This window comes from Callospermophilus lateralis, chromosome 8, assembly GCF_048772815.1.
Source record: "Callospermophilus lateralis isolate mCalLat2 chromosome 8, mCalLat2.hap1, whole genome shotgun sequence".
Classification (NCBI taxonomy): domain Eukaryota; kingdom Metazoa; phylum Chordata; class Mammalia; order Rodentia; family Sciuridae; genus Callospermophilus; species Callospermophilus lateralis.
The window spans coordinates 67452247-67477947 of record NC_135312.1 but is presented as its reverse complement, the minus strand read 5'-3'; the positions used below and the strand labels follow the sequence as shown (position 1 = coordinate 67477947).

The 25701-nt window shown below is 40.1% G+C and overlaps 2 protein-coding genes across 3 annotated transcripts in view; both read right to left on the bottom strand.

The window, feature by feature from the left end:
* Nucleotides 1-25701, bottom strand: part of Aff1 (ALF transcription elongation factor 1) — a 189614-nt gene that overhangs the window by 135434 nt on the left and 28479 nt on the right. The window lies entirely within an intron of this gene.
* LOC143405980 (small ribosomal subunit protein eS4, X isoform-like) lies at nt 9041-9934 on the bottom strand. The gene has a single exon (XM_076864484.2). It carries the CDS (start codon nt 9915-9917, stop codon nt 9483-9485), a length of 435 nt encoding a protein of 144 aa, XP_076720599.1. The 5' UTR covers nt 9918-9934; the 3' UTR covers nt 9041-9482.

The following is a 25701-nucleotide window of genomic DNA, read 5'->3' as shown; positions in this document are numbered from 1 at the left end:
CTACTGTCCAGCTTCACCTCTTTCTTTACTGAGTGCCTTTACTTCTAGTCTTTCCCGTCCTATATCCCCTCTTATTAGTGCATTAATAAAATATTCCTGTTCACCCTCCTAGTATAGCTGCCCATCCATGCCAATGACTGACGTGACAGCCTACAAAAGAGCCCAGGTTCCCCATTCCCTCGCCAACACACATGCACTCACACACAGCTATTTATTTAGTGGTACTGGGGACTGCCTGGCCTATTTATTTATTTATTTATTGTCTCACTGAGTTGCCAAGGCTGGCCTTAAACTCATAATACTCATGCCTCAGCCTTCCAAGTAGCTGAATTCCAGGCCATGTGCTGCCATACCTGGCCAAACCCAGCTTTTTAAAACAAACTTTTTAAAAATGTTTACAATAATTTTAGATTTCAAAAAAAAAAAAGTTGCAAAAGACTCCTATGTAACCCCTTGGGTACTTTTCCAATTGTTTACATCTTTTTTTATATATACTTTTTATTTTATTTATTTTTATGTGGTGCTGAGGATCAAACCAAGTGTCTCACATGTGCTAGGCAAGCGCTCTACCTCTGAGCTACAAACCCAGCCCTGTTTACATATTTTATTACTATTTTTTCATTGGTCAAAACTGGGGAATCAACATTGGTGTATTACTATGAACTAAACTCCAGTCTTTATTTTGATTTCACCAGTTTTTCCATTAATGTTATTTTTATGTTATAAGATCCAACACAGGGTATCTCACACAGCGTTGTGTCTCTGAGAGTTCCTCAGTCTCCTTAATTGTTATGACCTGGACACTTCTGAGGAGCTCTGGCTGGGTATTCTGTAGACTATCCCTCTCTAAGGAGTGAATTATGTTCCACCTCTGTAGATGGGAGCAGATACCTATTTGGAATTTTTCTGTAAAAATGTTTCTTTGCTCTTTCCATTTTCTTACTTACTCAATCATTTATTTATATCAGTATGGGCTCATGGTTATTTTGAACTTTGGGTTATAATTAATACTACATGATTTATTGTTGTCAAATTTTTCCATTTGGCCATTACAAGCTGGTTCAGACTGGCTACTTGTCTCTTTGACATGCTCTATCCTTTCTTGTTTTGATCACTCCTTGCTTTCTGGTACTACAAGATGCTCTAGGCCAACATTCTATTTTCCCTACCCAAACTCTACTTTTCTCAACACATCAGCTTCTTAAAAGCTGCCACCCAGTCTCTTTGTATCCTATGGCCAAACTTCTAGATCAAGAGAAGTCTACTTTCCTCCTTGATGCCAGTGGCTCCCTTCCTTGAAAAGTTCTCTGTGGACTTTTTTTGTGGCCAATTCATCTTACCTTATAGTTCCTTTTTACATATTCAGGATCAACAATCAAACTCCAGAAATTCTCACTTGTCTCCTCTCCATCTGAATGCTGTCTTGTACAACATCATCAGTGACTCTACATGTGTGACTCCAACTAGCCCCAAATCCAACCCGTTTCTTCCCCCTGGGCCCCTTACTGATCCACCAGTCATCAATCACCCTAACTAAAGATCAGTCACTCCCTTTTCTGGCTTATTCTCAACATCTAATCACACCAAAACCCCAGAGCTTTCCTGGGATAGTGAAAGTACAAGGATAGGAGTGGGGAGATTCTCACTTTAGACATTTCTCAGTTTTTCTGTATTTAGACACCTAATCTCTAATTCCTCCATGTCAACCCCCCACCCTGACACTCTACCCCCATGAACATGTTTTCACCCTCCGTTTTACAAAGCAGATTCAATACAGTGTCAGGATACTGCTTCCTCAAAGTTGAGCTCCATAGGTGTATTTTTAAAAAGTGGGACTCGATAGAAAACTGCTAGCAATAGATATCTCTGGATGGAAGGATCTAGACTTATTTTCTTCTGGGCATTTAAAAAATTTTCTTAATATTATAGAATGAACATATTCCTGTTTTGCAGTCCTAAAAATTAATAAAAATTAAAACCCACAATTACTATAAAAACAAAACAACTATACTCAAATCTTAGGCTCCAGGAAGGAGACAAGGGTCACCTAATCCACTTCTCCATGCAAGAATGCTTTTTCTACCAGAGGAGTTTGTTTGCATATCTCCAGGGACATCTGTTGTAATTACAAGGCAGCCCAGCCCCTTCTACAGCTGGCTAGAAAGTTCTCTCCTCTACAAAGCTAATACTGTCTTCCCTGGAGTCCTGGTTCCAAGGGTCCTACTTCTTCTTGATACTAATATATCTGCAGCTCAGTTTTCTATGTTTACTGTTTGATTATCTTTTTTTTTTCTATCCTTTCCCTTATACTATGCATATTTTCATATGTAAAATATATCTGTTGCAAGCTGATTGTTGCATTTGGCAAAAGCCTAGTCTGATGATCTCTGCTTTGTAATTGAAATATTTAGCCATTTATTTTAATTATTTGATAGGTTGGGTTTAAGTTCTGTCACCTTGATATTTGTCTTCCAGTTGTCTCTCCTAATTTTTTTGTTTATTTGTTGCTCCTTTCCTTCATTCTTTTGCAAAACTTCAGACAAGCCCCAACAGAAACCACAGAACATTCTGTGTGTACAATCAAGTTTCACTAAACTCTCCAAGTGATTCTCTTGTACATTAGAGTTTAGAAATAGCTGGGTGCAATTGTGTGGGCACTAATCCCAGCTACATGGAAGACTGAAGCAGGACTATACAAGTTCAAAGCCAGCTTGGGCAACCTTGTGAGAATCAGACCATCTCAAAATAAATCAAGTTTAGAAAACACTGCTCTAAGGCTAACAGTATGTAATTTTATAAACTGCTATTTAGAATCAATATTTTATCACTTCACAGCTGACATTTCTCTCTCAATTCTTTTTTTTTTTATTTTTTTTAGTTGTCAATGGACTTGTATTTATTTATGTATATGCAGTGCTAAGGATCGAATCCTCATGCTAGGCAAGTGCTCTACCACTGAGCTACAACCCCAGGCCCTCAATTCCTTCTTGAAATTAAAAATAATCATAGAGGGGTCTAGAAAGATTGGGACACACTATCATTCACTTGGTTCAGATTCTTCATATATCATCCATGTTTCAATAGCTTAATAAGAATTATTTTTCTTGCCAACCCTTTCTACCCAGTCTTCAACACTATCACCAGTGTATTGAATCACAAAACCAAAAACAGTCTCCGTGGCCTCTAGAGTGAGGGGAGGAAAAAACAGAACACCAACCTCTTACAGGGGTGCCTTAACCACCTTGATCCCCTTTAGTAATCTCATCATCCACCAGTTTTCTCTGGCCTCCCCACTGTCAGGAATGCCTTCCAGCCCCATGATTATTTTAGAAGGTCAGAAGCTTTGCAGAGAGCACCTAATTTTCACTGGACTGCCCTTTCCTTCCTCTCCTGTGCAGGAGACCCCACTAGCATTATCCAAACCCCAACAAACACAGCTCTTCTCAGAAGCCTTCCCAGCTAGCATAACCTTCCCTCTTTACCAACCACAAGCTCCTCACCCTCATGCATGTCAAGTCAAGAAGCTGGATGAGATTAAAAGGAATGCTTGCTCGCTTGGGTGCAAAGGCAGCCAAAAGATAATGATTGCTGACACAGAATTGCAGAGGACTCTGCTACAGTTGCTACAGTGGGACGTCCTCTCTCTCACACTTGTGAGTTTGAGGGTGAAATATGCCCCCAAGTGGGCACAATCTGAGGGCTTCTCTCATGATGAACTCAGTGGACAATGGCCTAGGGGTGCACATAGGAAGGGAGTGAAGATCACTGAAAGTCCAATGGAATCACAAAGTTGCCTATTGAAAACGTGTATAGGACTCAGGTTTGGCCATTGTGGATACTATGTGAATTCACAGTGCTAACACCAATTAGTATACACTGATCAGGAGTCTAGTTGGCAGATTCATTTAAAAAGAAGAAAACAAGTCCTTGTTCAAAGTTAGTTTAAGTGCAGTGTAGTGGCAAACTATATAAAAATAGTTTGTTTAACAGAGGGATTCTTACAAAACATGGGGTCTAAAGGAGAAAGGAAAAATAATGGAAAACAATACTAATTTAAAACACAGAAACAATAACACTTTGCAAACAGTTACTTCCCCTCAGGTGTGAACTAGTGAGAACAATTTAGATCCCTTAGACTAGGCAGTGGATCAGCAGTCTTGGCTACACAGGAGAATCACCAAAGGAAATTTGTAAATCCCTGCTACTCTCAGGCCACAACCCAGGTCAATGATTCCTAAGAAATGTATTAGTATTTTTTAAATGTCCTCAGGTGATTTCATGTCCTACTCAACGGAAGCACTACAAGCAGCAGCCACACTCTGAACACTGGGTGCTATTACAAATGCAAGAGTCTCAGGTTTCAACCCAAACTACTGAATCAGCACCTGCATTTTTAACAAAAATCCTAGGTGATTCATGTACCCATTAGAGTCTGAGAGGCACAGCATTACAAAATGCATAACACTTAACAATTTCATACATTCAAAGGTACACAACAGGTATTATTTCCAATAGTCTATCTAAAAACACACTAATCCATAAACAAAAATTTAGTGCAGTTGTCTATGATAGTTAGTGGCTTTTATATCCCTTCAAACTATCCTCATTTATGTGGATTTTCCTGAATACCTACATAAAGGGGGGAAGGATTTAAAAATTGGAAGATAGGAGATATTTCCCAGTCTCTGAAGGGATGTTTTTTCCTTTTGTTGGGGGGGGATTACATATACAGACAAGCCACAATGATCAGTCAATTGCAGCTTATAAATTACAGTAAGATCTGGCCTCCCCCACATAAAAGAGGCTACATCAACTATTGGCATATTCTATGATTCCCAACCTATCCTAAATGAGCTGTTTTTATTCTTCACAAATGTTTCAATCCAAACAATTCAAAACCTATTTGGGGTAAGAATTTTATATTCCATCTGAGGACTGAGGCTCTCCCAAAAACTTAGGGAAGTTTTATTTGAGAATTATTTGTTATGGACTCTGCCTCTTACTTAAATCATATGCAAAATAAGATTAAAAGTAAATCAAATAAACATTTATTAAGTACCTATTATATCTAAAGCCCTGTACAAACCTACAGAGAGATTTTTTTTTTAATTGCCTCCTAAGCATTTACTTACTCAGAGGAAGACCTACTCCATTTTCAAAATTTTAAATAGCTTGAAAATATAGTGAATCTAAAGAATAAGCAGCAAAGTGGCCCAGACTAGTAATCCCAGAGACTTGGAAGGCCACGGTATGAGGATTGCAAGTTTGTGGCCAGCCTTGGTAATTTAGTGAGTCCCTGTCTCAAAAAATAAAAAAGGTCAGGGGATGTAGCTCAGTGGTAGAGCACCCTGGGTTCAATTCACAGAACTGGAAAAACAAACAAACAAACTGATTAATATCTAATTAAACATTTTCATGATCAAGGATCTATAAATCATTGAGTTAACTAAGTTATTTTTAGGCATAATAGCTCAAGGATTCATTGAAGAAAATTACAAGGCTATAGGTGTAGCTCAGTATGCATGAGGCCCTAGGTGAGATAGGAAGGAAGGAAGAAAGAAAATAAATAACAGAAATTTTTAGCAATAGAGTCTTTGAGGTTGCCAAGGTAGCCTGTGTTCTCAGAAAGGAGGGAACTTCCCTTAATAATCCAATTAGAACTTGGCCAAGGTGAGAACTCACAGTTGGGAACTTTGTTCCCAGCTGACAGATTTGTTAGTACCCTTACAAGCCATGAACACCTCAAAGCTGACTAGCCTCTAGCCTCACAGCTTAACAACTTAATGGGCCCTATACTCTAAATTAAAAGTTAACACAAAGATGCCTTTCTCCCATACATGATAGTGGTCCCTAAGCAGGTGTTCTTTGGGAGACTCAGTAATCATCTTTGATACCAAAGCCCCAGCTCAATGGCAGGCAAGGTGTTGGGAATAATTCTGTAAGTGATATGAATTTACTGAGCACTCTTCATATACCTGGCCCTGTTCTTTTATTTGGGGGACTGTGGCAGGTGCATACTAGAGATTAAACCCAGGGGCACTTAACCACTGAAATACATCCCCAGCCCTTCTTGTTTTTTGTTTTTTATTTTTTGAGATAAGGATAAATTACATAGGGCCTAAGTTGCTGAACCTGGCCTCACATTTGAAATTCTAAAGCAAGAGGTAAAAGACCTCAACAATGAAAATCACAGGATTCTAAAGTAAGAAATTGAAGAAGGCCTTAGGAGATGAAAAGATCTCCCTTGTTTTGGATAGGCAGAATTAATATTGTCAAAATGACCACACTACCAAAAGCACTGTACAGATTTAATGCAATTCCAATCAAAATCCCAATGACATTCCTCATAGAAATAGAAAAAGCAATCATGAAATTCATCTGGAATAATAAGACACCCAGAGTATCTAAAGCAATCCTTAACAAGAGTGAAGCAGGAGGCATCTCTATACCAGGACTTAAACTATACTACAGAGCTATAATAAAAAAAAACGACATGGTTTTGGCACCAAAATAGACTTGTAGACCAATGGTACTGAATAGAGAACACAAAGACTAACCCACATAAATACATACTAGACAAAGGCGCCAAAAACATATAATAAAGAAAAGATATCCTCTTCAACAAAGGTGCTGGGAAAACTAAAAATTCATATGCAGAAAAATGAAATTGAGCCCCTCTCTCTTACCATGCACAAAACTAAACTCAAAGTAGATCAAGGACCTAGGAATTAGACCAGAGACCTTGCGTCAAATAGAAGAAAAAGTAGGCCCAAACTTTCATCATGTCAGGTTAGGCCCCAACTTCCTTAACAAGACTCCTATAGTACAAGAAATAAAATAAAGAATCAATAAATGGGATGGATTCAAACTGAAAAGCTCCTTCTCAGCAAAAGAAACAATCAGTGAAGTGAAGACAGAGCCTATAGAATGGGGACAAATTTTACAACACACACATCAGAGCATTAATCTCTAGGATATATAAATAACTCAAAAAACTTAACACCAAAAAAACCCCCCAAATAACCCAAGTAATAAATGGGCAAAGGAACTGAACAGACACTTTTCAGAAGATGATATACAATCAATCAACAAACATGGAAAAAATGTCCAACATCTCTAGCAATTAGAGAAATGCAAATCAAAACTATAAGATTTCATCTCACTCCAGTCAGAGTGGCAGCTATTAAGAATACAAACAACAGTAAGTGTTGGTGAGGATGTGGGGGAAAAGGCACGTTCATACATTGTTGGTGGAACTGCAAATTGATGCAACCAATTTGGAAAACAGTATGGAGATTCCTTGGAAAACTTGGAATGGAACCACCATTTAACCCAGCTATCCCTTTCCTCAGTCTATACTCAGAGAACTTAAAAACAGCATACTACAGTGACTCAGCCACACCAATGTTTATAGCAGCACAACTCACAATAGCTAAACCATGGAACCAACCTAGATGCCCCTCAGTAGATGAATGGATAAAGAAACTGTGGTATATATACACAGAGAATATTACTCAGCATTAAAAGACAATAAAATCATGACATTTGCAGATAAATGGATGTAGATGGAGAATATTATGCTAAGTGAAGTAAGCCAATCCCAAAAAACCAAAGGCTGAATGTTTTCTCTGGTATGTGGATGCTGATCCATAATGGAGGTGGTGGGGGGAACATGGGAGGAATGGATTAACTCTGGATAGGAGAATGGGGGTAGGAAAGATGGTGGAATGAGATGGACATCATTACCCTAAATACATGAATGGTGTCTCTACTTTGTATATAATCAGAGAAATGAAAAATTGTGGTATATATGTGTACTATAAATCGAAATGCATCTGTCATGTATAACAAATTAGAATAAATAAATAAATTCAAATTAAAAAAAGAAAAAAACTTGAGATCTCTCTGCCTCAGCATCCCAAGTCACTGGAATTACAGGTGTGTACAACCACAGCCAGCTTACCTGGCTTTGTCTAAGTCCTTCACCCATACTAAATAATTCCTACCACAAACCTTTAAGCCAAGCACAATATGACCATTCTTGCTGTATATAGATAAGGAAAATGAGGCCCAAGAAGGGAAATTTTCTCAAAGTCATGCTGGGTGGTAGGACTGAGATATGCCCCTGGCACGCTGGCTCCAGGGTCCATAATCACAATCACTCTGCTATGCAGCCTCTCTTGAAAAACTATTGTTATGCTCTTGAGGAAACTCAGAAAACCAAAACTTTTTGCAGCCCTTTGGTATCTGGCTATGTTTTGCCAAAGCACTCCCCCAAATGACATTCTTTTTGTACCCTTTTCTTTTTTCTTTCTTTCTTTTTTTTTTGTGATGCTGGGAATTGAACCCAGGGCCTTATGCACTGAACCCAGGGCCTCTACCAACTGAGTTCTATCCTCAACCCATAACATTCTTTTTGAGCTCAGCTAAATAGATGGCTTCTGCAAAAGACAAAGAGTGAGGTATTATCATGGTTGGTTGGTTTGGTTTTCCCTAGGATTGTTTAGGATTTGAAAAAAAAAAAAATCAATACTTGGACTAGAACATCTATCATTCCAATTACTAAAGAAAAGTTTGTAAAGCTATTTGAAGTAAACATGGAAGCTCAGTTTGGTTTTCTTTACTAGACATTTCAGGAACCTTGAATGCTGAAGTCTCTCATGGTGATTAGCAAGTCACATTAAAGTTATAGTTCAGGGAAGTCCACCCCAGCCCCAGCCTTTAGAAAAAGAAAATAAGTTTGCAGAATTTTGAGCATTAAGGATAGGAGTAGTAGTTTCTGGTGGTGGTGTCATCTAGAACAATCATTGCATGTGTGTGTGTGTGTGTGTGTGTGTGTGTGTGATTTCAATTGCACTGAGGCCAAAACAATTTCAACTAAGAGCATTTATCGTCTCTCTTAAACAAATGTACAGTTGCAAGGGAGCACATATGTAGGCTACCTATTTCCAACAACCTCAAACAAGTAGAGCACCTCAGGAGGCCAAGATAAAACAGCAAAGAAACAAAAACCCATTTTCCAACCCCATAGTTTTTTTTTTTTTTTCAATTCATCCTGCTATATTTTCTTTAATTAAGTACAAAGACCTCTACTCTCTAGGTATATCACCTATAGACCATTTATTTCACCCACTGCTCTGTTTGGCAGCCAGTCTCTTGTCTCTCTCTTCAGCAATGGTGAGTCGGATTCCTTTTCCTCGGGGAAGAGAAATCCATGGTTTGTTGCCTTTGCCAATAACAAAAATGTTGGAGAGCCGGGTGACAAAGCTGTTGCCATTGGCATCTTTCACATGAACCACGTCAAAAGAGCCAGGATGTCTCTCTCTGTTGGTAATCACACCAATTCTTCCCAAGTTAGCATCTCCAGTCACCATACACAGGTTACCAGTGTCAAACTTGATGAAGTCAGTAATCTTGCCAGTCTCCAAATCAATCTGAATGGTATCATTCACCTTGATTAGGGGATCAGGGTATCGAATGGTTCAAGCATCATGAGTCACCAGATGAGGGATTCCTTTTGTGCCCACAAATATCTTTCTCACTTTGCACAACTTGTACTTGGCTTCCTCAGGTGTAATGCGATGAACAGCAAAACGACCCTTGGTGTCATAGATCAGACGGAAATTCTCTCCAGTCTTATCAATGCTGATGACATCCATAAAACCGGCAGGGTAGGTTATATCAGTTCGGACTTTCCCATCAATCTTGACGAAGCGCTGCATGCAAATCTTTTTTACTTCATCTCCTGTCAGGGCATACTTAAGTCTGTTCCTTAGAAAAATGATGAGAGGAAGACATTCTCTCAGCTTGTGGGGACCAGTGGATGGACGAGGAGCAAACACACCAGTCAATTTATCCAGCATCCAATGCTTTGGAGCTGCTACCCGCTTCAGATGCTTCTTGGAACCACGAGCCATGGCTGCTCTAGGCACGGAAAGAGCCCTATAGTTTTTCTTTTTCTCTTCTTTTGGCACCAGGGATTGAACCCAGGGGCAATTACCCACCGACCCACATCCCCAGCCCTTTTTTATATTTCATATTTTATTTAGAGACAGGGTCTCATTAAATTGCTTAGGGCCTAAAAGGCTAAGGCTGGATTTGCACCCACCATCCTCCTGCCTCAGCCTCATTATAAAAATGTGCCACTGAGCCCAACTCAACCCAACCCTACAGTTTCTCTAACACCCATTCATTTATTCTCAGAATTTAATTAAATTCCTGGGAAATGCACTGTTTTAGACAGCCTCACACTGCCTACATTCAAGACTTAAGCCCTCAGGTTTTTTATTGTTGTTTTTGAGGTTTGTTTTGTTTTGTTTTCTTTGTAAATTTTGAGACAGGGTCACACAAATTGCTTAGGACCTCACTAAGTTACTGAGGCTGGCCTCAAATTTATGATTCTCCTGTCTCAGCCTTCTGAGTTATTAGGATTACAGGCATGGGCCACTGCACCAAGCCTAAGCTTCACTTTCTTTAGATGAAGTTTGCCAGCAACTATAGCATGTTAGGAGACTATTGGCAAGAGTCTTCTTTCCCTCTCCTTTTCACTACCTGTGGGAGACTATCACTGATGCTCACAGATGGCACCCATCAGTGGGAAGTCTGAAACTGCTCTTAGGAGACCCTGGGAGTTTAAGAAGTTCAAGTATAGCTGGTCACAGTGGTGCACATTTGGAATCCCAGTAGCTCAGGAGGCTGAGGCAGGAGGATCACAGGTTCAGCAACTTACTGAGGCCTTGAGCAACTCACCAAGACCCTGTCTCTAAATAAAATATAAAAGGGGCTGGGGATATGGCTCAGTGGTTACATGCTCCTGGGTTCAATCCCTGGTACCAAAATAAAAAAAAAAAAAAGTTCAGTGTTTCTGTATGGTGTAGAGTTCTCCAGAGACAAATCCTATGGATTTGAATTTTCTTCTATTTTCTTTTGTGTCAACCAGTTACCTGACATTATTTGTATATACCCCAGGGTAGGGTCTTGGTTTCTTTTCTAAAAGTTATGCAGCCTTAAGGAGGGACTAAATCACTATTACTCTCCAGTGGTTACTGTTTCTGGTTTCCACTTGGGTATTAATCTGCTATCACCTATTCAAGAATTAGGGCTTCAAATACAGAAACTGGTTCTCATTCTCATCTATAAATTCTTGGTTGTCAATGCCAAAACTTGGCTCAAACTAAGTACAGTGGCCCAAGCCTGTAATGCCAGATACTCAGGAGGCTGAGGCAGTGGGGATCATGAGTTTGAGGCCAGCCTGGGTAATTTAAGAAGACCCTGTCTCAAAATAAAAGTGAATTGGCTGAGGATGTAGCTTAGTGGTAGAACACTTGCCTACCACTTGTGAGACCCTGGGTTCAATTCCCAGTACCCACCCCACTGAAAACAAAACAAAACAAAACAAAAACCCTGCTCAGGAATAGCAAGTGGCTAGGAAAAGAGAGAGGCTTTTTTTTTTTTTTTTTTTTTTTTAAAGTTGTAGTTGAACATAATACCTTTATTTATTTGTTTGTGGTGCTGAGGATCAAACCCAGGTCCTTGAACATGCTAGGTAAGCACTTTACTGCTGAGCTACAACCCCAGCAACAAGAGAGAGGCTTGCTAGGGTCCACTGGGCCAACTAGCTGAGCCCCAGAGTGCTTGTATCTGCACCGGGATTAAATAAAGCCCTATCCACAAGCAACACCACTACTTGCACATTGTAATAATGTAAGATTCTGAGAAGGAAAACAAGAGGGAGTGGCTATTACATAACAACTGAGCAGAGAAAGTGGCATTTAATCCTCTTCCTCATTTTATGAGAAAGAAATTCAAGGACCAGGGTTTTCCAGTTTTAAACAGACTTTAAGATGAGAGCATTTTTTAAAGTAAACATAACCACAATATCTGATCTGATCCAAAATGTTTTAAAATTAATTTAATATCAACTATCATTACTTATTATTTTAATATTAATATAAAATTCCTGTAATATTATCAAATGTCCAGTTTTCAAATTCAATTGGTGTATTTAAGATTGTTTCGTGACAGTGTTGCTATATCCCTTAGGCTTCTTTACAATCTGTATTCTTTTATTACTTGAAACTTATTTGATCTAAACATGACTTGGTCTTTGGAGTGAACAGCTCCCATCCTGAAGCTATGCTGGGGCTGCCATCCATCAATCAGTTCATTAGCATATGATAAAGACACTTATCACTAGTAAATTCCAAGGATTTAGGAGTTGTGTGCCAGCAAACAGAATAAAAATCAAATGTATAGATCTTTCTTTCTTTTTTTTTTTTTCCTCAGTATTGGGTTCAAACTGAGGGGTGCTTTACCCCATGTACTACATCTCTAGCCCTTTTTATTTTTTGAGACAAGGTCTTGCTAAATTACCCTGGCAGGCCTCTAACTTGCAAATCTCCCACCTCAGCCTCCCAAGTCTCTGGAATTACAGGTGTGCACTGGTGCCCAGCTAATCAATGCCTATTTACTGAGGGCTTGGGAGCACCTGCACCTGCCCCTGTATGCTAACAGCAACAGAGGCAAAGGAGCATGGGAATGCCAGGGAATGAGTGTTCAGTGGTCCCAGGAGTTTGAAGACCACTGGAGTTGAAAGGACCTGAGGCAAACTCAATGGGAAGCACTTCCTTGGACCCACAGAGCAAAAGTGTTCTGGGTTTGAGAACTGGTTTAAGCAGAACTAGAAATGGTCACAACAAAACATGTCTGCCTTTTCTATTTAAAAAAGAAAAAAAAAATGCATGGAGATGTAGTTTACAAGTACACCGGTGCCAGAGAATTGTGGTGAGAAAAGCAGAGGCAGATTAACCAAAAGCTTAAAGAAGTGTAATAAAAACTTGTACGCAGGTACCCCTAGTGAAATGTAATACCCAACACTGATTATGAGCCAAATACAAGACAAAGTAACAAGAGTCCATAAAAGTATTTTGGCTAAGGACAAGGACATTTTCCTACCCCACACAGGTGGAATCATTTCTCCTCAGGATTAAAACCCAAGAAACAAGGAGGTTTACTATGAAACTTAGCAGTATATGATTTACTAGACAGATTCTGTCATAATAAAGAAAAAGAAAATGTAATAGTGAAAAATAAGCTACCACCAATAAGACATCATAAAAAAATAATTCTGAGATTCTTTGATCGAGTAATTATACAACTAAACAAAAACCCCAATACAACTGAACCACTTCATAGCTTCCTTCTCATTAAATCTATCAGTAACCATTTATGGTTTCCCTTACACCCATAATTAAGACTATCAGACTCAACAAAACCCAGGGAAGAGTTTGCATCTGACTCACCTTGGTATCTGCCACAGCACCATGTGCCATAGGTACTCCATAAATAGTTGGTGTATGAAAGAATAAAAACAACCTCCCATAGCAACAAGCCCAGACTTTTCCATGGGAGGACCTTTCTCCTGAATTATAAGTTAGGGCAACTCCCTGGTAAATCTTTCAAATAAATTTAACAAACGTTAATGGGGTATCCTGTATGTGCCAGTGCTTAGCACTATTCTTGGCACTGGGATGTAAAGATGACTAACACACAGTCCTTAGCGCCCTGAGGGGACTCGGCCCAGGACAAGAAGCACAAACTGGAACATACAATGGGAAAATGCCACAATGGAGATAAAATGCTGTGGGAACCAGGGGAAGGAACAAGTCATTACACAAGTTGTGAGGGGGAAAGGTGAGGTCAGAGAATCTGTAGAAATGAAATTCCAGCTCCCACCACCTTCCATACACACTCAGACTCCCTTTAAAACTATATTTGAAAAACAGAAACACGATCAAGTTACATCCCTGCAAATTAGCCTTCGTGGGCCTGTAACAGGTCAAAGCTCATTTCCAACAGCAATACAAAGCCCACAGGCTCCATCATCAACTGCATTTACTGGGCACCTGCTGTGTGCCAGACACAGTGGCAAGAATTTTATAAGCATTCACCTATTTAATCCTTATAATAATCTGACAAGGCCAGTTGGTATCATCATTTGTGTGCTCTAGATGAGACACAGAGATTTAAAAACAAAATGAAAACCATGTCCTAGATATCAGACATGGCTATACCAGATATCTATTTTAGTTCTGGTACCAGAGGCCACTTTACCTTGTGCTGAGGGAGGGCCAGAATTAGCCCTGGGTATTTAACCTAGGGTTGTAGTATCATTGAGCTACATCTTTAATCCTTTTTTACTTTTGAGACAGTTCTTGCTAAATTGCTGAGACTCGTCTTGAACTTGTGATCCTCCTGCCTCAGCTTCCTGAGAAGCTGGGATTACAGGCTTGAGCCACCATGCCCAGCTTCCAGAGCCCCTTATTAACTACCCACTTCTCTACCTCATTTCCTGCCTCTGGGCTCCTTACACTGTAATATCAGAAACACCAAATAATTGAAATTCTGGAAACTAAAGCCAAACTGTTTTAAACATCTATATTTCTGCATAGAAAGCATTTTAGACACCCACCACCAAACCCTTCCTCTACATGGGAAATAAAAACCATATTTATGTCAGGCCCAGTGGTACACACTTGTAATCCCAGCTACTCGGGAGGCTGCAGCAGGAAAATTGAAGGTTCCAGGCTAGGATTGGCAATTTAGCAAGACAAAGGCTGGGGATCTTGGGATATTGCTGGATGGCAGAGAACCCCTAGGTTTTAATCCCCAGTACAGGGCATAGTATGTGTGGGGGCAACAAAAACATATTTTTGTTATTGACCATCCCTTCTTTGTTACACCTTTCTAGCACTGAATATATCACACTATACAACTCCTCAATTAAATTTCTTCTTCTATGGCTCACACTTCCCCTATTGATAGTCAGCCACTCTTATACTTAACTATAAGTACTAGTTTAAATGTTTTTTTTTTTTTGTTGTTGTTGTTTTTAATAATGCTACCACAGGATAGTCGTAGAAGACTATCCTGATCCTGATGGTGTTAGGTACTGAATCCAGTGCCTCATACATGCTAGGCAAGTGCCTTACCACTGAACTTATCCTTAACCCTTACGGGTCAATTTTTAAATTTTGATTTCTATCTCTTCCCCTAGAATGTGAACTTCACAGAGCCTACTTTAGTTGCCATTGTATTTTCAATGCCTAATCCTAGTACATAGCAACTCTTAATAAATAGGCTGGGGGCATGCATGAGGCCCTAGGTTCAATCCCTAGCACTTAAAAAAAAAAAAAAAAAAAAAAAAAGGATTTCCCCAAGAAAATATAGTATTGTAAAGAACTAAAAGAATTAATATGGTCAGAAATACAGAAAGATGGGAAGGCAGCATGGATCTGGGGAAAAAATAACAAAAACTGAAGTTGTGTCATAGTGTGCACAAGAGAGAAGAAGAGAAACATTAAAGAGGTGAGTTCACTTTGGGTTACAGGGTTGCAGTATTTTTCTTTAAGGGAGCAATGATGTGAGTTTTTTAAGCTGTTTTGGTTTTGTACCTATCATCAGGCTATCACAGGGAGACACGGTAAACTGGAGGTACAGACAGCCAGAGCCCGTTATAAAAGTTCAGGCAACATGGTCAGCAGACTCACAGAAGGAAAGAAGGCCTAGAATCAGAGGCCAGAAAGAAAGGCAGAACATCCTACACCAAAACCCGACAGCTTGTTTTCTGTATAACAACCCCTGATTTAGCTAGCTACCAAAGTTCTCAGAATTTAACTTGTCTGACCAAAACATGGTTCTCACCAGAAAAATCTCATGCATGACACTTCACTGCCTTCTGTGATCCTATAACCTTCACTTCCTCTTAGAGCATTTATCCCATTATTTGTCTCTCTCTCTCTCTGGTTAAGTAGAATGGGGATCTCATTTTTATTATGTTCAAGACCTCAGATTTGAATGCATCACCTAACATAGATATTCAAGAGGATTTGTTCAATGAATGGATGATAAAAGCATCAGTTCTCAAAAAAGAGGGTCCTCATCATAAAAACTTTCTTTGTTGTTGTTACTGTTATTTTCTGTGCTGGGGGTCAAACTTGGAGCCTCACATTCTATGCAAGCACTGTACCACTTAGCTACTTCCCTCCAGCCTGCCCCCACCATTTTTTTTTTTTTTTTTTTTTTTTTTTTTTTTTGAGATACAGTCTTGATAAGTTGCCCAAATTGGCCTGGAACTTTCCATCCACCTGCCCCAGCCTCCTGAATACCTGAGATTACAGGCATGTGCCACCATACCTGGCCAGTTGCCATTCTGATTCGAGAAAATAATGCTTAGCAATTCTGTTATTTGGATACGTCCTTTCTCTTTACTAAATCAATCTGGCTTCCAGGAATAATAAGGCAAAGATAAGGTGTTATGCCAATCTAAATGTAATATATTAAAAACTTTTGACCATGCCATAATTTGCACATTTTTCTTCCCTACTATAAATGATGTGGTAACTTAAGGGGAAAAAATAAATAGAGGTTGAATGAGGCAGAAGTGGGAAGTCCAAAGTAAAATTCAGCATAAACTTTTAAGCAATTCTGCAAATTATTTCTAGAGTGCATGCAGAAGCCACGTTCTCCCCCTCTCCTTGCCAAGAGTTGCAGCAACCAGGTGTGATGGGACCCAACCTAACTGGTTTCCCCACCTCCAGACTTTGCTGCATTAATCCCACACCATGGTTTGCTGCCACATTAAGCTCCTACAGTACAGCCTGTGATGAACAGGTACCACATGAAATCATTATTATCCTCCACCCTTCAGTGCCTCCAGGAAGCACTACTCCTTCAAGCTGATTGCAACACCAAGGTCAGGAGCCTCAGAGGTAGTCTTCCAACAACACGTTGTGCAAGTGCCGGAGATTTTCCTACACAGTTTCTCCTATTCTTTTCCTTTTCCCCACTTTTTCTATTCACTCTGCTTTTAATCCCTCTTCTACGACTACTAGTCCTATCCTAGATTAGCTATGACCAACAGAAACATAATAGGGGCTATTAATATAATTTTAAATTTGCAAATAGCCACATTAAAAAAGGTAAAGAGGCCAGTGCAATCAACTTTAGTAATGTTTTATGTAAAAATCAATCTATTGCAAAAGTGTTTTCATTTTAACTGTAAGTACACTCATAGATGACTTCTTTGCATGTTTTCTCCAGACTCATTTTTTGAAATCTGTGTGCATTATATCCTGACAGGATATCTCAGTTCTGACCAGCCACATTTCAAATGCTCAACAGGTATGTGTGACCTGGTGACTACCACAGGAGACAGTTCAGGTTTAGATAAAGTGGTCTTAGCTACATTCCCATCCTTCTCTCTTATTGCACCCAAACACTTTAATCTCAGCTGTAATCAATCATTTCTTTAATAGAAGGAAATGTAATAGACCCATCTCCTTCTGTATCACCAAATTAGCTTTCTAATAGTCATGAAATGCCCCTTTTTTGTGCTCCTCTTCAAATTTTAATACCCAGTGCAAATGCTGCCTTTGTCATAAAGCCTTTCCCATACTCCACAATCAAAATTCATCTCTACCTCCTTTATACTTTCATCTTGCAACTCCATGACAACATTAGTGTTTTTGCCTATGTGCCCAACAGATAGTAAACTCCTTAAAGACATAGTATTGCTGCTCTCCTTAAAGCTCTCAAAGAATACAGCAGAGTGCTTTGCACACAGCTGACCCTTGATAAGCTTCTGATAAGGTGAATGTTTAAATTTACCAGCCTTATAACAGACAAGTGAACACTTAACACAAATGCCTACCAAGGATAAGCTGAACTGCTGCTTAATTAATACCTGCTGGCAACCCAGGAACTGAAAGTGTGGGTGCATCTTTGCCCTGTCATGGAAAAACTGACACTAACTCATACTCTGACCCAGAATTCTAGAAAATATCATAGATTAGAAGCATTATCTTTGTGCAAGAATAGGAATGAAGCCAGAACCCCTGGACATTCTATATACCATCATGGGCAACATTCACAATAATTGATCATTAGTCTAAATATTAAAAATAACATGTTAAAGTAGCATTGTAGAAAAGTCTAAAATTAGATTCCTTTTTCTGAATAACAGACGGATGCAGTGATCTCCAGGAAAGCTCAGAACCTGATCCCTACTCTGTGATATTTTTTGTTTCTGCACCAAACATTTTACCTTATTTGTGAAATGAGAGGGAAGGATAATTACCATCCATTGCAGGGATCATTTCCCCCAAAATGGCATTCCCCAGGCCCCCCACAATGCACACTCTGCAAAATTTCCCAAGTGATCCTCTTAAAAGGACATTTAAGGGTTGGGATGTAGCTCAGTGGCACAACATTTGCCTAGCATTCATGAGGCCCTAGGTTCAAACCCCAGCACCATGAGGGGTGGGGGACAAAAAAGGAAACCCTCTGGAAACCCTCTAATGGTTTCCCTTCTAACTCCAACAAATTTCCAATGACCTACAAGCCCCTCTCCAATCTGGTCTCCTGAAAATTCCAGACTTCATCCTAACCACTCTTACCCTCTTCACTGTGCTCAGGCCTCATAGGCCACCTTGCTGACCTTGCTATTTCTCACACACACCAAGCATACATCACCTCGGGGGCTTTACATGTGCTCCCTTTGTCTGCAAGGTTCCCTCCACCCCCAGTCGCAGTCATCTGCCTGGCTCACTCCCTCAGATCTCTGCTCCAAGATTACCTTATCAGAGGTGCCTTTCCCAAAGAGTGATATAAATAGCATGCCCTCCCTCCCTCATGTGCCTGACACTCTTTACCCCCCTTGACCCTGCTTTATAATCCTGGCATGACACACTTACTCTTTGTCTATCTGAACACCAGGACATAAACTTCAGGAAAGCAGAACCTTTCGTCTTGTTCACTGCAATGCCCTTGCTGCAAAGAACAATGCCTTGTGTACAACACGCTCAAATATTTACTGACTGAATAGGCAAATGCTACAGTTTGGTTCTGAACTGGTCCCCAAAGACCTATACATTAAAAACTTGGTCCCAGCTTGTGGTGCTGTTGGGACCCTCTAGAAGGGTCCTAGTGGAAGGGAATCAGGCAACCCCCCAAAATTGGGGTTGTGCCCTTGAAGGGGATATTGGGACACCAGTCCCTTCTTCTTGCTCCCTCTTCTTTTGCGTCCCATCAGCCACGAGTGGAGCAGCCTCCTCTACCACTCTGTGATGTACTGTGCTGCCACAGGCCCTAAGCAAGAGGACCAAGCAAGCATGGACTGAAATGTCTGCTGTCATGAGCCAAAATAAAACTGTTCCCTTATTAAGTTGATTATCTCAGGCATTTTGTCAACGGTGACAGAAAGCTACAACACAGTGAATGAGCAACATTTTTATTTTGTTAATGAAGTAGCAGAATGAAGGCTTATTTCTTCCCTTATTCAAATAAAATCTGTGTGTGTGTGTGTGTGTGTGTGTGTGTGTGTGTTTCCATTGCTAGAGATGGAACCCAGGGTCAAATAACATTTGAGTGTCTCACTGTAATATCTTAAACTTAATTAAAATTCGTCTATGAACATCACTAAAAATATAAAAATATTACCTTTAAGTATGTAAATAAAATTCATATCATTAAGCAACCTGAATAATTCTATCCCCAGACCTGTTTTGAACACATTTATCTAGAAAAATAACACTATCTTCGTACCCATTAAATAGGATAACATTGATTCTGTTCTGTAACTTGTTCACTATATCATGCCATCTTTGAGACACATAGAACAATCAAACACTTTTAAAAATGTATTTAATTTCCTATAATATAGTACATCCTAATGTAGAATCCAATCCCCTATTGATGGACTGATTTAAGTGTTCTTCATCTGAAAAGAAAAAAAAAATTCAGACTAGTGCAGCCTCAGGACAAGGCATTGAGATTTTATATATACACATAGTGCCTCAAGATTTTATATAAATAATACACACAACATATAATCTTTTATATATATATATATATATATATATATATATATATTTAAAATATATATATTTAGTTGTCGAGGGGCCTTTAATTAATTAATTTATTTATTTATATGTGGTGCTGAAAATCAAACCCAGTGTGTCACACATGCTAGGCAAGTGCTCTACCACTGAGCCACAACCCCAGCCCAAGGTTTTGGGATTTCACCTAAACATCCTGTACTGAGCAGAGATGGGTGCAGATTATTAAAGTAACAAGGAGGCACTCCATGAGGAGGGTGCCACATGGGACCTGAGACAATCTTTCACTCCTTACCAATTGGCTCTCTCCCTCCCCCTCACCCCCCAATTCAGCAAGTGACTCTAAAACTACAGATGACTCTGGGCCCACTGTGCCATCTCTCAATCTTCTTCTGCAACTTTTCCACTCTGGGATGATCCCAACCCAGCGCCAACCCCACATGAGCTTAAAAAGAATGGCACCTACTGGTCCTCCTTCACCCATGTGTTATTCAAAAGATATCCATAGAGCAACCCTCATATGGCAGACTTTATTTCCAGAGCTGCCTTCATGATTTATGTAGCCATTTTTCCCCTCCTCTGTCCCTAGCAGTGATTCCAGAACAGGATGTTGATCATAAATCTTTTCCTTCAGCTCACCTACCACCCACTGGCCAGGTTATTTTTACAAGAGTTGCCATTTCCCATACTCCCTTAGTGTAAGCCCCCCATGAAAGGTCACCAAAGTTTTTTTCCACAGGTCTCTAGGCATCATAAGAACCAGGCACAGTCAAAGTGCCATACTTTTGACATTGTGAGTGCAAAAAATTCTACAAAAGGCTATGAAGGAATGCTAATATAGTTTAAAATTACTTCCCAAATCCAGGGAGACAAAAATCAGGCAACCCCCCCCCCTCAATGTTTTTCTTGATGGCAGAGACCAATTCTATCTTTAAATCATTTAATTTTTATTAATTTATTGGGTACCATATCCAGGAAGGAGGTCAATTCTTACAGACACAGAGATGAGAGCTCTTCATCACCTGTCCTATCACAGAATCCACAGCAATTTAGGAAAATAAATGCCATAATTAAAAAGTCGTATCTTTGAGAAGCAGAGAACGATGGCTTCCTGTGGAGGAGGGAGAGCTTAACAGAAGAGGGAGGGAACTAGGAGTTCAACAGTACTTAGTGCTCTAAACCTCTCTTTCTTTCACCCTCTTCCCTTTGCTCCAGGACAGGATTTTCTCACTCTTCCTCCCACTTTCCACCCTCGGGTACCTCCCACTTCTTTGGCAGTTCCTTCTCAATCTCTTGAGCTTTCTTGCTACTTAGTTGCCATCAAATTGCTACTTAGTATACTCTTCGTGGGTATTCTTATCTTTTCATGCCCCTGGAATATCTCATGCAGAACAGATTCATTTTCTACTGAATAAATGGACATCCCAGACCAAATTTCCCATTTGACATCTCTACCTGAAAGGATTTTCATAGGCATTTCAAACCTAGATTACTCGAAAGGTATCTGGGGCTGGGTGTGTAAACTCAGTGGTAGAGTGCTTGCCTTCACATGCAGGAGGCCCTGGGTTCCATCCATACACACACACACACACACACACACACACACACAATCAAACCACCTCAGTATACACTATCTTGATGACATAGCATCTCCCAGTGAAAAAGTTCAACGATTAGGAATTGTTCTTGACCTTTTTTTTTTTTTTTTTTTAAACATCTAATGTACCAACAAATTATCTTCCACCATTTCTTCAAAATTATTCAGAACCCATTGAGCCCTCTGCATCTCGTCCACAGACTACTTAAATCCCCTTGCTGGGTGCTCTCCTTCCACTTATGTCCCACTAAATTCCACCTCTCACTCATCAAATGACCTTTTAAAATCATATCAAACCCCCAACCCACTTAAAATTCTCCGATGGCTTTCCATGCTCCTAAAGTCACATTTCTAAGTGTGGCTCACCAAATCATTTTTCAACATGCTGTTCTATTTTTCCACTACATTAAACATCATTCATTTCCTCAAGAGACTCCTGATATTTGGTAAGGTTTTGTTTGTTTCCTTTTTACCCAAGTTTTCATTTAAAAGCATTTTCCCCATTCTACCGTACAACTTTTTCAACTCCTAAATGTGTATCAATTTTCTGCCTAGTCACTTCTCCCACCAAAAAGTCTTCCCTGATTATTCCCATCTCTGCATCCAGATACCCCTCTTATCTGTTCCTATAAAACCATGTACCTCCCCGAAAGCACTAGAGATGAACAGGGATCAGAGGAGTAGCATATGCCAAAGTATGGAACTTAAAAAACAAAACTCAGCGTTTGGAACTGTGAGACCTTCTGTAAAGCCTGGCCCCAGGGTTGGTAGAAGGACAGCAGCAATGGGAGATAAGTCTTGAGGAACAGGCTGAGGCCCAGGGAATGAAGGGTCTGAATGCCACACAAAGGGGATCAGATTCTAAATGGTAGTCAGTAGGGAGCCCTAGGTGTTTTTTGAAAAAGAGGAGCACAGGAAACCTCCTAGTATAATGAAGTTTCTCCTACTAAGGAGAAGAAGAGGAAGGAAATTAGGATAGGGAGATGATGACCTACATTTAGATGGGTAAAGAAGAGGTGGCAGGGGGATGATGGTACTCTGGACGCAGTTCTGGTTTAAAAATCCAGATGTGGGAACCACCCATTGGCTGGGTAAAGCTACTTTGAAAGATGATTGTACATGTGGGGAAGATGAGTGGGGAAGATAAAGGAGATTGAGAGGTAGGGAGGAGGGACAGGAAAGGGGAGGAAATGCAGACTAAATTTAACAAAATTACACTATGTGCATGTATAAATACACCTCAGTGTATTCCACCTTTACGTATATCTACAAAGCACCAATTTAAAGTAAATAAACAAGAAAAAATAAAAATAAACTACTATCGTATAGAGAAATCTGTAGCACAAGAAGCAAGCAATAGCCAGGCGCTGTGGAGCACTCCTGTAATCCCAGCGGCTGGGGAGGCTGAGGAAGGAGGATCGAGAGTTCAAAGCCAGCCTCAGCAACAGCAAGGTGCTAAGCAAGTCGGTGAGACCCTGTCTCTAAATAAAATACAAAATTTTGTATAGGTCTGGGGATGTGGGTTAGTGATTGAGTGCCCCTAAGTTCAATCCCCAGTACAAAAAAAGAAACAGAAAAAAGAAAGAAAGAAAAAGAAGACAAGTAAGCAATAGATATTTGAGGGTGGCAACTTACATCAAACAGGTTGTAAAAAGAGGTTTTGTGAGAAATTAGGAAGGCCTGATCAGAACAGTGACATTTATGAGTCAAGATGTGTTTCAGAAATCAGAGGAAGAGGGAAGTATTGACCATATTACGTGCAAAATTTGCACACAGTTGGTTAAGCATTTGTTGAAGTTCAAAATATGGGGCAGCACCTGTATTTGGGATATATGTACTTGAAAGAAGCTACATAGTTCTCAGATTTTCAAGTCATTATTATTACAAAAACTTGGGGGACTGGGGTTATGGCTCAGTGGTAGAGTGCTCGCCTTGCAGGTGCAGGGCTCTGGGTTCGATCCTCAGCAACACATAAAAACAAATAAATAAATAAAATTAAGTCTTAAAAAACAAAAAAAACTATTCCCTTGGGGAGATGGGGAGTGTATAGAAAAACTATACCCAACCCAGACTCAAGATGTTAGCATTAAGTCCTTCTGAAAAGAAACAAATTTGCTTTTATTCATATAAATATTTACCCTCTAATTTCCTGAATTGGGGAGTTTAATGCATCTTCATAAAGGAGAAAAACCTTGCAGAAGTGTGAAAGGGTCAAGTGATTAAGCGTGAGGGGGGCAGTGGTGTGAAGAAAAGATTGGTGGAGATGAAGGGCCTTGGGAGAAGGAAAGGCCTACTCAGATGCCCTGGCTGTTAGCAAATCTTAACAGGTCAGCCAGGAGGCTGTACCAAATGACTCCTAAGGACCAAAAATGCCCATTAGCCTCACGGTGATACTGCCAGTGTTTCCTTTCTGTAAGCCATCATGGAGCAAATATCTTCAGGATGCAAATAATATCCCTGGGTGTTTGGCTACAGTGCCTTCCTAGATAGAAGCTTAGCAGGCCAACTGAAGCGGGAAAATCCCTCAGCAGAGTATCCCTTCACTTCTCTTTGTTGGTAAGAGAAAAGACAGCGAGTATATGCAGTTCTGAACATTAACCCAAGCCCAACACCCGACTCAAACACACAGAAACATGGCTATGAGATGACACTGACAAATTAGCCTGAAAAGTGAAATACAGGTAACGTTCAGGCATGACTGGCCATGAGGCCTGCCTGTACTTTATGGCAATTTGTTTTTAAAAGGTCAATGAAGACAAATAGGTAGCAGTAAATCACTGTTCACACAATTCTGAAGACTTTATAGACAAGCTGCAAAATGTAGTTTTCAACAGCTGGGTCAACAAAAGTAATTGTTTCAACAGTTACAGGCTTTCACAGAAACAGTAGTAATAAAGCAAGAACTTTGGGTTGTTTTCTCAAGAAAGGTCAAATAAATACCCTTTATAACCACTCTCCACATCAACCCTCCTCCATCTCTCTATGACAGCTGATTCTAACAGCAGCAAATTCAGCCACTCATTAATTGCTAGTTATCTGCAAAGCACAGGGACACTGTTGAAGGATTGACTGGCTCTGTTATACAAGTCATTTGGAATTTGGATGGATATGTGACATTGAAGAAAATAAGTACTAGGGAACTACTCAGAAAAGAGAAACCACATAATAATGTGAATAAAAGTTTAATATTTAAAAGTGTCAAACTGTGATGGAGGAATAATTATTAAAAATGTAAAGGAAACTCTAAAATTTACCCTAAGGGTAAGAGAAGGTACCCAAAGGACAACTTGAAGGAGGCTTCTTTCCCCAAAGTGGAGTTGAGATTGTATTGGAAAGGGTAGAGTTACAGCCGCTTTGAGCAGAGAGGTTCGCTGGAACAGGTCCACAACAGCAGAGGAGCGAGAAATACCCATTTGGAGTACAGGTGAGCTGCAGCTGATAGGCCCGTGCACAGAGCAAGCAGGGCTCATCTGTCAGCATGAGGCCTACAGTATGCCCATGCATCTGCACTGGAGTCCCAAGATGAATTGGTTACTGGGCCCAGGCAGAGGCTGCAAGGTCTCCAAGGAACTCCAATCTCTGGGGCACCTGGATAGGCCAAGAACCACTGGATGCAAGTATGTGTGTGTACACTCTCCTATGCACGTGGGACACACATGCTTGTGCCCACAGAACCAGGAAGAGTATCTTCCTCATTTCAGCAGTGCCCCACCGGCACCCTCTACTGACTAAGTATTACACGGTGCTCACTGTGAAGGAAAAATGTTGAGTCCATTATCACATAGTGGTGCTGAAGGGAGAAGTGGGAACAGAGACAAGTTAAGTTAAAATCTGGCAGAGGTACAGGCCAAGTGAGGGGTGCACCAAAAGAACAAGAAGTTTAATGGAGGACTAGAGTCATGAAAGAGATGGTATTTCAGCTGAATGTGAAAAAAGAGGAAATTTTTGATAGATTGGGGGTCTGGGAAAGGGAGAGAACACCCAATCCTGGCTGAGATGAGTTTTATCATTAACACTGGGATCATGAGCAAACCACTTAACCTCTTTAAGTCTCACATGGAAATACTGGTCTAACCCACCTTGTGATTCCCTATGAGGTTAAAATGCATCATTGGACTAAGCTTAAGCTTTGAAAAATTTTAAAACATTAGGTGAAAAATACTTTATGGTGATACCTTTTTCCAGCAACTGGGATGCAAGTTCTAGCTA